Here is a 14,940-nt window from a genome sequence, read left to right on the forward strand (position 1 = left end):
GATTTGTAAATTTGAGTTGTATCAAAGTCCAAAGTAAAAACTAACACATTTTAATTATTTAAATTTAAACTAAACACAAAACTGAATATAAAATGTACCTCTGCATATGTTGTTGTTGCTGATGTTAAGACTTGAATTTGTTGTAGTGAATCCAGACAAGCATGAGCAATTGAAACTTCCTATTTCATTAGTGCAATTGGAGTTTGGACCACAGACTGATGGACTGAACCAACATTCATCGACATCTAATAGGGAAAATATATTAAAATATGTAATAATGAGTCTTTTTTTAAAAATGCTAATTAAAACCACTAGGAGTTCAGCCAAAACACTGATGGTGTGTCACAATATAATATCAGACAAATAAGAGAAAAAGTTCAAGATTACAGTATTCTGGAAAAACAAACAGTAACAAACTGTCCAGTGCTTCATCTGTCAATCATACCTGTGCATGTGTTATTGCTGTTTATAGGGAGGTTTGGATCTGATACATTATATCCACTCCTGCATGAGCAATTGTAACTCCCAATAGTGTTGCTGCAGTTTGAATTTGGTCCACAAACATTTGACATCTCAACACATTCATCCACATCTATATTAATAGATTTAAAATAAAGTTAGAGAAAGTGCAGTCAGTTTGGATTAGTTTAATCAGGTTTTTTTTTTTTTTTGCTGCTTACAAAGTAAAAATGGCTATTTCAAACTAACTAAAGTATAGAGTTACACATATCTAAGCATTAAATGTACCTCTGCATGTGTTGCTGACGCTGATGGTGAGATTCGAGTTTATTGCAGTGAATCCAGACAAACATGAGCAATTGTAACTTCCTATTAGATTTGTGCAGTTGGAATTTGGACCACAGATCGATGGACTGAACAGACATTCATTTATATCTGAGGGAGCAAATACAATATTTTTTAAAAACATCATCATCATCATCCTCATCATCAATATCATTATTTTTAAATATTATTATCATGAAGACAGTAAGAGTTCAGCCAGAATACTGATAATGATGATTTCAAACATTTATGAATATCAGACATAAAATATTTTAAAAAGTACAAAATACAAATAGCAACAAACTTTTCACGGCTTCATCTGTCAATCATACCTGTGCATGTGTTATTGCTGTTTATAGGGAGGTTTGGATCTGATACATTATATCCACTCATGCATGAGCAATTGTAACTCCCAATAGTGTTGCTGCAGTTTGAGTTGGGACCACAGACATTTGACATCTCAACACATTCATCCACATCTTTATTAAAAGTAATTTTGGGGGAAAAAAAGTGTAGTTAGGGTCAGTTTAGGCTGATTCTTTAGGATTTGTAAATTTGTGTTGTATCAAAGTCCAAAGTAAAAACTAACACATTTTAATTATTTAAATTTAAACTAAACACAAAACTGAATATAAAATGTACCTCTGCATATGTTGTTGTTGCTGATGTTAAGACTTGAATTTGTTGTAGTGAATCCAGACAAGCATGAGCAATTGAAACTTCCTATTTCATTAGTGCAATTGGAGTTTGGACCACAGACTGATGGACTGAACAGACATTCATTGACATCTAATAGGGAAAATATATTAAAATATGTAATAATGAGTTTTTTTTTTAAAAATGCTAATTAAAACCACTAGGAGTTCAGCCAAAACACTGATGGTGTGTCACAATATAATATCAGACAAATAAGAGAAAAAGTTCAAGATTACAGTATTCTGGAAAAACAAACAGTCACAAACTGTTCAGTGCTTCATCTGTCAATCATACCTGTGCATGTGTTATTGCTGTTTATAGGGAGGTTTGGATCTGATACATTATATCCACTCATGCATGAGCAATTGTAACTCCCAATAGTGTTGCTGCAGTTTGAATTTGGTCCACAAACATTTGACATCTCAACACATTCATCCACATCTATATTAAAAGAGAATTATGTGGAAAATGCAAATGTTAATGTAATATGTAAAATGTAGAGATTTGGTCAGTTTAACTGCATTTTTTGCAGTTTTACAATAGAATGCTTTCAAAGTACAAATTGAAAACAATAAATTACAATTCATTACTAAATTTTAGACTGAAAACATGTGAATTTAAAATGTACCTCTGCAAGTGTTGTTGTTGCTGAAGTTAAGACTTGAATTTGTTGTAGTGAATCCAGACAAACATGAGCAATTGAAACTTCCTATTTCATTAGTGCAGTTGGAGTATGGGCCACAGATAGATGGACTGAACAGACATTCATCGACATCTGAGGAAGAAAATAAAAAAATTAAAAAGTATATCATAATGATTCTTTTTTTCAAAATGCTAATTAAACCCACTATGAGTTTGGCCAAAACACTAATGGTGTGCCATAATATAATATCAGACAAATAATAGAAAAAGTTCAAGATTACAGTATTCCGGAAATACAAACAGTCACAAACTGTCCAGTGCTTCATCTGTCAATCATACCTGTGCATGTGTTATTGCTGTTTATAGGGAGGTTTGGATCAGATACATTATATCCACTCCTGCATGAGCAATTGTAACTCCCAATAGTGTTGCTGCAGTTTGAGTTGGGACCACAGACATTTGACATCTCAACACATTCATCCACATCTTTATGAAAAGTAATTTTGGGGAAAAAAAAGTGTAGTTAGGGTCAGTTTAGGCTCATTCTTTAGGATTTGTAACATTGTGTTGTATCAAAGTCCAAAGTAAAAACTAACACATTTTAATTATTTAAATTAAAACTAAACACAAAACTGAATATAAAATGTACCTCTGCATATGTTGTTGTTGCTGATGTTAAGACTTGAATTTGTTGTAGTGAATCCAGACAAGCATGAGCAATTGAAACTTCCTATGGCATTTGTGCAATTGGAGTTTGGACCACAGACTGATGGACTGAACCAACATTCATCGACATCTAATAGGGAAAATATATAAAAAATATGTAATAATGAGTCTTTTTTTTAAATGCTAATTAAAACCACAAGGAGTTCAGCCAAAACACTGATGGTGTGTCACAATATAATATCAGACAAATAAAAGAAAAAGTTCAAGATTACAGTATTCCGGAAATACAAACAGTCACAAACTGTTCAGTGCTTCATCTGTCAATCATACCTGTGCATGTGTTATTGCTGTTTATAGGGAGGTTTGGATCTGATACATTATATCCACTCCTGCATGAGCAATTGTAACTCCCAATAGTGTTGCTGCAGTTTGAATTTGGTCCACAAACATTTGACATCTCAACACATTCATCCACATCTTTATGAAAAGAGAATTATGAGGAAAATGCATTTTTAAAATGTAATATGGAAAAAAGTAGAGATCGTATGCGTTAAATTTAATAAAAAAATATTCATTATTAAGTGTTGGACATAAAATATTTAAAATAACCTCTGCATGTGTTGTTGATGCTGATGGTGAGATTAGAGTTTGTTGCAGTGAATCCATCCAAACATGAGCAATTGTAGCTTCCTATGTCATTTGTGCAGTTGGAATATGGACCACAGATTGATGGAATGATCAGACATTCATTTATGTCTGTGGGAAAAATACAACATTTTAAAAAACATATTATTATTATTTTAAGCAATTCTAGAAGACTGTGAGAGTTCTGAGTTCATGACACAATGAGTTCCTATAGGGTTCCCACTCTTTCATGAACAGCAGATTCAAGGACTTTCAATGACTCTAAATTTAAATCAAGCACTAAAATAATTCTCACCCAGCATACTGTATGTAGGGTTCTTACTTTATTTAACTTTTCACTTACACTTCACATTTACATTGAAACATGTGAGCAACGATGATGTTTTGAAAGTGTTCAAAGAACTTTATTAAAATTTGTTGAATTAATAATAGTAATATTCAAATGCGGTTTCTGAAGCTTTAATGAAATATCTGTTATTTGTCAGAGTTCTTGTGCAGGTTTTAAATTTAAGACTTTTGAATGAAGAATTTCTCATTTTTATTCAGTCTTTGTTAAAATACCATATTAAACACATTTCATTTCAAATTTAACTGAAGAACTTTCAAGCTTCTATGTTTGTTTTTAAGTACTTTCCAGGCCTTGAAACCATACAGCATGTCTTAAATTCAGGTACGTTTAAGAAATGTGGGAACCCTGTTCTAACAGGCATCAGGAAGCTCGCACAACAAGAGAGAGTAATGCAAGTATATTTTCATGTGTTTAAGCTGTGCCCCTTTTAAAGTGTTTCATGATCTTGGTGAATCTTGTTAATTGTGGTTTAACTGTGTGAAAAATGGTCATTCTTTACTTGCCTTCTATATTTCTTTAATTTTCTGTGTTTTATGTATCACATGTTTTTGTTTGTTATATGTTAGTCGTTAAATATTATATTACACCCAGATGGAATTGCCATATTTATAAGTTTTGTATTTCACAAGAGTATTTCATATAACCTGGAAAATGAATGTTCCTTAAACACATAAATACTTGACCCAAAGTCATCAAATAAAATTGTTCAGCTTATCTAAATATTATAAATAATTCATAATAATTATGAATAATTATTAGTATTTTCTCTTTGATCTAGATCGCTACACTTAGATTACACTTACACTTTCAGAGTTAACACAAATGAAAATATATAATGTACCTCCACATGTGTTATTGATACTTATGGTGAGATTTGGGTTTGCTGTAGTGAATCCAGACAAACATGAGCAATTGTAACTTCCTATTTCATTTGTGCAGTTGGAATTTGGACCACAGATTGATGGACTGAACAGACATTCATTGATATCTGAGGGGGAAATGCAATATATTTAACAAACATCTTGTATAAGAATGATTTATTTTGTTGAAATTCAACTTATAACACTAAGAGTTTGGCCAAAATACACTGATGGTTTGTCAAAACATTATGTTAGAGATCAAATAAGTGAGTAAGATTACAGTATTTAATAATACAAACAGTAAAAACTGCTTCATCTGTCAATCATACCTGTGCATGTGTTATTGCTGTTTATAGGGAGGTTTGGATCTGATACATTATATCCACTCCTGCATGAGCAATTGTAACTCCCAATAGTGTTGTTGCAGATTGAGTTTGGTCCACAAACATTTGACATCTCAACACATTCATCCACATCTTTATGAAAAGAGAATAATGTGGAAAATGCGTTTTTAAAATGTAATATGTGAAAAGTAGGGATTGGATGATTTTAATTTGATTAAAATTACAAAAACAATTAATTACTAGGTTTTGGACATAGAATATTTAAAATAACCTCTGCATGTGTTGTTAATGCTGATGGTGATATTAGAGTTTGTTGCAGTGAATCCAGACAAACATGAGCAATTGTAACTTCCTATTTCATTAGTGCAGTTGGAATATGGACCACAGATTGGTGGACTGAACAGACATTCATTGATATCTGAGGGGAAAATATTTTAAAATAAAATTATATAAAACCACTAAGAGTTTGGCCAAAACATTGATCCTTCATCTGTCAATCATACCTGTGCATGTGTTATTTCTGTTTATAGGGAGGGTTGGATCTGTTACATTATATCCACTCCTGCATGAGCAATTGTAACTCCCAATAGTGTTGTTGCAGATTGAGTTTGGTCCACAAATATTTGACATCTCAACACATTCATCCACATCTTTGTTAAAGGAAAGTAATGATGAAAAGTAGACTTCAGGTCAGTTTAATCTTATTTTAGCAGCTTTATAATAGGATGGTTTTAAAGTAAAAATCACACATTTCAACTAATTTAATTAGAAAGAAAACACAAATAGAAATATAAAATCTACCTCTGCATGTGTTGTTGATGCTGATGGTGAGATTAGAGTTTGTTGCAGTGAATCCATCCAAACATGAGCAATTGTAGCTTCCTATGTCATTTGTGCAGTTGGAATATGGACCACAGATTGATGGAATGATCAGACATTCATTTATGTCTGTGGGAAAAATACAACATTTTAAAAAACATATTATTATTATTTTAAGCAATTCTAGAAGACTGTGAGAGTTCTGAGTTCATGACACAATGAGTTCCTATAGGGTTCCCACTCTTTCATGAACAGCAGATTCAAGGACTTTCAATGACTCTAAATTTAAATCAAGCACTAAAATAATTCTCACCCAGCATATGTAGGGTTCTTACTGTATTTAACATTTCACTCATGGTTACACGTTTTTAAAATATAAATGTTGAGTAATGATGATGTTCTAAAAGTGTCATTTCCTAAAAACTTAAAAATTAAAAAATTCAACAAATTGCGTGTTTAAACAGTCATGTTCAAAGAACTTTATTAAAAATTTGTTGAATTAATACTAGTAATATTCAAATGCGTTTTCTGAAGCTTTAATGAAATATCTGTTATTTGTCAGAGTTCTTGTGCAGGTTTTAAATTTAAGACTTTTGAATGAAGAATTTTTCATTTTTATTCAGTCTTTGTTAAAATACCATATTAAACACATTTCATTTCAAATTTAACTGAAGAACTTTCAAGCTTCTATGTTTGTTTTTAAGTACTTTCCAGGCCTTGAAACCATACAGCATGTCTGAAATTCAGGTGCATTTAAGAAATGTGGGAACCCTGTTCTAACAGGCATCAGGAAGCTCGCACAACAAGAGAGAGTAATGCAAGTATATTTTCATGTGTTTAAGCTGTGCCCCTTTTAAAGTGTTTCATGATCTTGGTGAATCTTGTTAATTGTGGTTTAACTGTGTGAAAAATGGTCATTCTTTACTTGCCTTCTATATTTCTTAATTTTCTGCGTTTTATGTATCACATGTTTTTGTTTGTTATATGTTAGTCGTTAAATATTATATTACACCCAGATGGAATTGCCATATTTATAAGTTTTGTATTTCACAAGAGTATTTCATATATCCTGGAAAATGTATGTTCCTTAAACACATAAATACTTGGCCCAAAGTCATCAAATAAAATTGTACAGCTTATCTAAATATTATAAATAATTCATAATAATTATGAATAATTATTAGTATTTTCTCTTTGATCTAGATCGCTACACGTAGATTACACTTACACTTTCAGAGTTAACACAAATGAAAATATATAATGTACCTCCACATGTGTTATTGATACTTATGGTGAGATTTGAGTTTGTTGTAGTGAATCCAGACAAACATGAGCAATTGTAACTTCCTATTTCATTTGTGCAGTTGGAATTTGGACCACAGATTGATGGACTGAACAGACATTCATTGATATCTGAGGGGGAAATGCAATATATTTAACAAACATCTTATATAAGAACGATTTATTTTGTTGAAATTCTATTTATAATACTAAGAGTTTGGCCAAAACACTGATGTGGAGTCATAACAATATATTACAGATTAAATAAGTGAGTAAGATTACAGTATTTAATAATACAAACAGTAAAAACTGCTTCATCAGTCAGTCATACCTGTGCATGTGTTATTGCTGTTTATAGGGAGGTTTGGATCTGATACATTATATCCACTCATGCATGAGCAATTGTAACTCCCAATAGTGTTGTTGCAGTTTGAGTTTGGACCACAGACGCCTGACATCTCAACACATTCATCCACATCTTTATTAAAAGAGAATGATGTGGAAAATGCATTTTTAAAATGTAATATGGAAAAAGTAGAGATTGGATGATATTAATTTAATTAAAATGAACAAAAACATTTTATTAAGTTTTGGACATAAAATATTTAAAATAACCTCTGCATGTGTTGTTGATGCTGATGGTGATATTAGAGTTTGTTGCAGTGAATCCAGACAAACATGAGCAATTGTAACTTCCTATTTCATTTGTGCAGTTGGAGTATGGACCACAGATTGGTGGACTGAACAGACATTCATTGATATCTGAGGGGAAAATATTTTAAAACAAAATTATATAAAACCGCTAAGGTTTTTTGGACAAAACACTGATCCTTCATCTGTCAATCATACCTGTGCATGTGTTATTGCTGTTTATAGGGAGGTTTGGATCTGATACATTATATCCACTCATGCATGAGCAATTGTAACTCCCAATAGTGTTGTTGCAGATTGAGTTTGGTCCACAGATTTCTGACATCTCTACACATTCCTCTACATCTTTATTAAAAGAGAGCAGTGAGGTAAAGTAGAGTTCAGGTCAGTTTAATCTTATTTTTAGCAGCTTTATAATAGGACGGTTTTAAAGTAAAATTCACACATTTCAACTAATTACATTTTAAAGAAAACAAAAAAATATAAGAATAAAATCTACCTCTACATGTGTTGTTGATAGTTATGGTGAGATTTGAGTTTGCTGTAGTGAATCCAGACAAACATGAGCAATTGTAACTTCCTATTTCATTTGTGCAGTTGGAATTTGGCCCACAGATTAATGGACTGAACAGACATTCATTGATATCTGAGGGGGAAATGCAATATATTTAACAAACATCTTGTATAAGAATGATTTATTTTGTTGAAATTCAACTTATAACACTAAGAGTTTGACCAAAACACTGATGGGGAGTAAAACATTATCTTTAGAGATTAAATAAGTGAATAAGATTACAGTATTTAAAAAATATAAACAGTAAAAACTGCTTCATCTGTCAGTCATACCTGTGCATGTGTTATTGCTGTTTATAGGGAGGTTTGGATCTGTTACATTATATCCACTCCTGCATGAGCAATTGTAACTCCCAATAGTGTTGTTGCAGATTGAGTTTGGTCCACAAACATTTGACATCTCAACACATTCATCCACATCTTTATGGAAAGAGAATAATGTGGAAAATGCATTTTCAAATGTAATATGTGAAAAGTAGAGATTGGATGCTTTCAATTTAATTAAAATGAACAAAAACAAATTGGTATTAAGTTTTGGGCATAAAACACGTAAAATAACCTCTGCATGTGTTGTTAATGCTGATGGTGATATTAGAATTTGTTGCAGTGAATCCAGACAAACATGAGCAATTGAAACTTCCTATTTCATTAGTGCAGTTGGAGTAAGGACCACAGATTGGTGGACTGAACAGACATTCATTGATATCTGAGGGGGAAATATTTAAAAATAAAATTATATAAAACCACTAAAAGTTTGGCCAAAACACTGATCCTTCATCTGTCAATCATACCTGTGCATGTGTTATTGCTGTTTATAGGGAGGTTTGGATCTGATACATTATATCCACTCCTGCATGAGCAATTGTAACTCCCAATAGTGTTGTTGCAGATTGAGTTTGGACCACAGATTTCTGACATCTCTACACATTCATTCACATCTATATTAGGAGAAAAAGTTTATTCTATTTCTTAAGCTGTTTTACAATAGGATGGTTTCAATGTGAAAATCTGAAATTCTAACTAATTAAATTTTAGACAAAACACAAATGTACATAAATCCAAACATAAAATGTACCTCGGCATGTGTTGTTGATGCTGATGGTGAGATTTGAGATTATTGCAGTGAATCCATCCAAACATGAGCAATTGTACATTCCTATGTCATTTGTACAGTTGGAATTTGGACCACAGACTGGTGGACTGAACAGACATTCGTTTATATCTGGGTAGAAAAACAAATGCAATGTAAAATATACAAATAGAAACAATAGTAGAGCATCGGTAAGCATATAAAGAGTAAAGATTTTTATCTGTAAACTATTTTCTATAGAGAATTTAAAAATATTTCTGCCTTAAGAAATGTTCACAGCTCTTGCATCATAACATGAACTGGGAAGATTATAATTTTTAGGTAAATGCGGGGAAGGTATTTTGTACACCTTCACTTTACAGACCTCCATAATAGCAAAGTGTTTAGCAAATGCAATGTCAGAGATTTTCAGACCTCAGACTGTTTTTGAATACACAGAATTTTTTGAGATTTTACTGTTCTTACAGTAATTGAAAAACAGAACATACTAACAGCAAAAACTCTAAACCCACATCTAAACGAAGAATGAACCAAAATCCTTTGAACTGACTTTCAGGCAGTATGCTTGGGCATTTTTCTGAATGGGGAAACATCAAATTCTCCAAAACTGTTTGCTAGGCTGACAACTACATTACATATTTGGAATAGCAAACAACTTACTGACTAACAACTTGGTCTTGTTGGTGAATATCCTCCAGAAATGAAGATGACTCTTTGTTTACATGCTTGTGGGCGTCTAAGTAATTGCTGTCATGCGATGATTGTTTGACAGAATGAACTGTACCCCGCTTTCGATTCATGGAGATTACAAAACCAGAAAACTTTTGTTTTCAAGAATAGTTGGTTCATTTAAAAGTACAGATTTCAAGCTTTCTCTAGAAATGTTTCCTATGTCTGTGAAGTAAGTATTAACTAATATTTAAGTGAGTTTGTTGACCACCAAACTGTTGTAAAAGCAGACATCTGGTGTGAGCTTCTCCGTCAGTCTAGTAATCGATGATTGGCTCTTGTACTAGTAGTTGGGGTTTCATTCACCAAATTGACCATTACACATTTCCCCATTTAAAATTTTGCAAGTGACACATCTTGTGTATTCTAGAGTCTTTGGTTTTATCCACAATTAGATAGGGTTACTGTCTACAGTTTGATAATGGCAACAGAAGAGGGGCAGGGACCTTCAATTTTAAAGGAAGAAATAGCCTCTTTATAGAGCATTTGTGCCATCAGAGAAGAGCCATCACAGCTTTTACTTCTTGTACATTGTCATAAGGCAAGTATACCTGTTGATGTAGTAGTTTTAAACGTTAGCACATTTTACATTAATACAAACCTACCAATGCATGGGTTGTTTTTAGTAACAGCTTTGTTCCCATCTGTGACATTGTATCCTTCCCAGCAAAAGCATGAGAAGCTTCCATTGTAATTGTAACAGTTAGAGTTTGGACCACAAACTGATTCTGAGTCAAGACATTCATAAATATCTGAAATAAAACAATTGATTAAGTGAATGGTTATAGATTAACTCAATACAATTAAACATAAACAGTTCAGGGTTTTATCTGACAGTCATACCTCTGCATGGGTTACTGCTGCTTATAGGATCAGTTGCATTATATCCACTGAGGCATGAGCAATTGTAACTCCCAATAGTGTTGTTGCACATTGAGTTTGGACCGCAGATGTCTGACATCTCAACACATTCATTCACATCTTTCATTGACAGAAAATCAAGGATAAAACTTCAGATCACTTGCATAGTATGTAAAGGTCATTTAATTCATTCTTTTTTTTCAACTTTACAATCAAGATAATGCAGGGAACATCATTATGTTACGTTACTGTTAGGACAAATTGTATTTAAAAACATCTACTTTATTATTAATCATTGAAGTAATCAGAAATCCAAATATAAAATGTACCTTTGCATGTGTTACTGATGTTGATAGTGAGACTGAGGTTTGTTGCAGTGAATCCATCCAAACATGAGCAATTGTAGCCTCCTATCACATTTGTGCAGTTGGAATTTGGACCACAAACAGATGAATTGAACAGACATTCATCAATATCTATGGGGGAAAAATAAGGTGATGAATTGAATTACAGTAGTTTTCATTAACACAGTCACTTAAAACATAAATGACATCTGTTTTCTCATAACCTTAATCTGTCTATAAAAACTTAAAACATGACTCAAGGGGGTAGAAATTAGAATTGTTAAAGCATAATAAATCAGATAAAATGTACAATATCAATAGGAATTAACCCTTCACTAAGCCACACCTGAAAACCTCCACACGCCAATCTTGGTTTAGCAACCGTAGCTATGCGCGGGAGGTCTGTCAAGCAAAGTAGGAAAACAAGCGAGGAAAACAAGCCAAAGCGTTATGCATATGGATTGTGCAAATCTGATACCCGGGTACTTTTACGTTAAAAGTTTGGACGAGGTAGTGAATTTTTTTCCCTTTCCAAAACCTAAAACCCAAGGAGAGAACTGCAAGCATGGATCAAGCTGTGTGAGGAGCTGTAAAAGCAGCACAACCCAGTCATATTTCCATCTGTTTCAAGCACTTGCGATCAATATACTTCACCCGCAGGTGTTTTTGGGTAATTTATAACCCTTATATCCATGTCTACAATTCACTGATATTTTCACTGAGATTTGGTCATTGGTTATGACCTTTTAGCAGGTTAGTGTCTGCTTTTATATTTGGTGTCTGATTAATATTTGCTGATAGGGAAAATCTATTTGTTCACTTCTGCTATTTAGACTTTGATTTGCTTTTCAATGTGTTTATCTTTTCCACTGAACTGCAAATTAGTATAGAAACTGTATAAAAAGCATACAAACATACTGACAGTTATAGCTACTGTACATTGTTATGGGTCAATCGTGCTAATATTTGACATAAATCCATAAGTTTCCCCTTTCTGGCTGCTCTTTCTATGAATAATTTATGTAGATCACAGTCCATGTGTGTTTCTTCTCCGGTTATATTTCATTGCACAACAATAGTCTAAAAAAATGTTTTTATTTTTGGCTAAAAATAGAAATAACAGTTTAATTTGTTATTATTTTAGATTATTTTTAAATTTCACCTATTCTGCTTTGCATGAACTAAGCTGTTGAATGGTCAGTGTATGAGGTGGCTAGGCTAGCCTAGCTTCAGTTTTGATTCAAATATTTTCTAATCGGTGTCCTATTATGTGGTGAATATACCCCTGTAATGCATACTGCAGTCCTGTTCTGTCTGGCTTTCTCAGATATCTCACCTGTTCGCCAAAAATGACTAATTATATCCCTGGCGATGTCTGACACCAGAGCATACATATTATAATAGACGTGCTTGACAGGCGTAACAACAGTAAGTAAGAAGGCTGGGGCTTAAAGAAGGGTCAATGGAGTATATGCCGAAGCATGCTAATGAGACTTTTAATTTGCCAGTAACCTGGGTTAACCGCTTCCGGCGAATTGAATGCCAATGCAAAAACCGGTGCGTTTAAGGTCTGTTTTCTTTAAAAATCAGCGATCTCCACTGGCTGAGTGATATCCGATTTAAAGTGGGTCTCAGATTGTACAAGAAGCTCTGTATTAAATTACATTTCCCTCCGCCATGTCCTTATAATATGAGCATTTATTTTACCCCAGTACATTCAATACAGCTTCTGCGCTAGCCTGCCGATTCTGACGGGCACGTGCGAGTAAACGGCTTTTTGTCTCGTTTTACACTTGAGCAACTAAATAAATGCCAAAGTTTATGTAACTGAATGTTGAATGTCACATTACAACATCGATGCTGTAAAAGGAACCCTATAAAATAGAAAAAAGTTTACAATAACAGATCAACGGAAGTTTATCAGTATGGGAAAAACACTAGCTCGGCATATACCCTATTGTAACAGTTTTTACACGTTTAAGTTGTTTTCAATAAAATTAAGAATAATCAAATTATATACTTAAAAAAATACTGACATTTGACACTATGCAACAATACATTCAAGTTGCTTACAATAAAAAACAATAAATGAAATCCACGACAAAGAATATTACAGAGAAAAAAACTTACCAATGCATTGGTTACTTTTGCTAATATCTTTATTCCCATCTGTGACATTGTATCCTTCCCAGCAAAAGCATGAGAAGCTTCCATTGTAATTGTAACAGTAAGAGTTTGGACCACAAACTGATTCTGAGTCAAGACATTCATAAATATCTGAAATAAAACAGTTGATTAAGTGAATGGTTATAGATTAATTCAATACAATTAAACATAAACAGTTCAGGGTTTTATCTGACAGTCATACCTCTGCATGGGTTACTGCTGCTTATAGGATCAGTTGCATTATATCCGCTGAGGCAAGAGCAATTGTAACTCCCAATAGTGTTGTTGCACATTGAGTTTGGACCGCAGATGTCTGACATCTCAACACATTCATTCACATCTATATTAAAACAAAGTTCAGTTAAAAGATACAGCATGGGTAACATATACATACATCCAGGTTAACTCGTTCTTTAGTATCTTAATAATATAATGCTTTATTGTTTACAGATAATAAAGTAGGCGTTTTTAAGTAAAAGTAACTCTGGCTAATTATTCATATACTTAAATACAAATGCAAATGAACAGTTCACCCAGAAAGTATTTACAGTGTTTCACTTTTTTCATATTTGTTACTCCAAAATGAATCAAATTAATTCTTTTTCTCAAAACTCTAGAAACAACAACCCCTAAATAACATTTTGCAAAGATTTCAAACTTTTCACAATGCCATTGTGGCGAATTGTTTCAAGTTTAAATAATGTAATAAAATGTGGAAAGAGTGAAATGCTGTGAATAATTTGGATTATTTTAGGTTAATCATAACTAACATTCCGTTTCCTTGCAGGTTTAACATTCACATGCATCAGAAAATGAAATGTCTGGTAACATTAGATTAAAGTGAGTTTGTGTAATAAGTTTAGACGGCAATCTAAATATATAACCCCTTGACTTGGGTTGATGTAATCAAAGTCCAGATTTTCCTATATCCAGCATATTCAAATGCATTGCCTGGAGTCTTGTCTAATTCTTACTGCAATAAGGCTTATGGAGCATTAGCATTATTTAAGTGATAGTGCTCAAAGGGGATGAGGTGTCATCTGACTCAGAATAAGTCGTCTGTAGACCTGTCAAGTATCATTTATACAGTAGGTAAGCATTGACAAGGGATGCATTATCAGTAGACGCCACACAGATACTTTAGTCAGGTGCATGAAGAACAAATCTACCACAGTGCACAGTAAAATGTACCTCTACATGTGTTATCGATGCTGATGGTAAGACTTGAATTTGTTGTAGTAAATCCAGACAAACATGAGCAATTGTAGCTTCCTACTTCATTGGTGCAGTTGGAATATGGACCACAGATTGATGGACTGAACAGACATTCATCAATATCTAGGAGAAGAAAATAAAAGAAATTATTTTTTTAATTCAATTTTCACATTTATTAGAATTCCTTTCTAGTTTTATAACACTTTGAAAAGCAGCGTATTCAATC

General features: G+C 32.9%; 1 protein-coding gene across 1 annotated transcript in view; it reads right to left on the minus strand.

Annotated features, from left to right (window-relative positions):
• adgrf6 (adhesion G protein-coupled receptor F6) overlaps positions 1-14,940 on the minus strand; it is a 143,803-nt gene that overhangs the window by 24,683 nt on the left and 104,180 nt on the right. Inside the window, exons 227-257 of the mRNA XM_073933529.1 lie at positions 14,691-14,837; positions 13,702-13,839; positions 13,464-13,610; positions 11,319-11,465; positions 10,972-11,109; positions 10,734-10,880; positions 9,385-9,531; positions 9,101-9,247; positions 8,869-9,015; positions 8,583-8,729; positions 8,236-8,382; positions 7,935-8,081; positions 7,701-7,847; positions 7,417-7,563; positions 7,071-7,217; positions 5,787-5,933; positions 5,489-5,635; positions 5,257-5,403; positions 4,971-5,117; positions 4,623-4,769; positions 3,397-3,543; positions 3,118-3,264; positions 2,771-2,917; positions 2,461-2,607; positions 2,108-2,254; positions 1,774-1,920; positions 1,426-1,572; positions 1,116-1,262; positions 748-894; positions 446-592; positions 99-245 (exon numbers count right to left, since the gene is read on the minus strand). Of these exons, the coding sequence (XP_073789630.1) occupies positions 99-245; positions 446-592; positions 748-894; positions 1,116-1,262; positions 1,426-1,572; positions 1,774-1,920; positions 2,108-2,254; positions 2,461-2,607; positions 2,771-2,917; positions 3,118-3,264; positions 3,397-3,543; positions 4,623-4,769; positions 4,971-5,117; positions 5,257-5,403; positions 5,489-5,635; positions 5,787-5,933; positions 7,071-7,217; positions 7,417-7,563; positions 7,701-7,847; positions 7,935-8,081; positions 8,236-8,382; positions 8,583-8,729; positions 8,869-9,015; positions 9,101-9,247; positions 9,385-9,531; positions 10,734-10,880; positions 10,972-11,109; positions 11,319-11,465; positions 13,464-13,610; positions 13,702-13,839; positions 14,691-14,837 (4,539 nt within the window). The remainder of the gene's footprint in view (positions 1-98; positions 246-445; positions 593-747; positions 895-1,115; positions 1,263-1,425; positions 1,573-1,773; positions 1,921-2,107; positions 2,255-2,460; positions 2,608-2,770; positions 2,918-3,117; positions 3,265-3,396; positions 3,544-4,622; positions 4,770-4,970; positions 5,118-5,256; positions 5,404-5,488; positions 5,636-5,786; positions 5,934-7,070; positions 7,218-7,416; positions 7,564-7,700; positions 7,848-7,934; positions 8,082-8,235; positions 8,383-8,582; positions 8,730-8,868; positions 9,016-9,100; positions 9,248-9,384; positions 9,532-10,733; positions 10,881-10,971; positions 11,110-11,318; positions 11,466-13,463; positions 13,611-13,701; positions 13,840-14,690; positions 14,838-14,940) is intronic.

This window comes from Danio rerio, chromosome 20 (genome assembly GCF_049306965.1).
Source record: "Danio rerio strain Tuebingen ecotype United States chromosome 20, GRCz12tu, whole genome shotgun sequence".
Classification (NCBI taxonomy): Eukaryota; Metazoa; Chordata; class Actinopteri; order Cypriniformes; family Danionidae; genus Danio; species Danio rerio.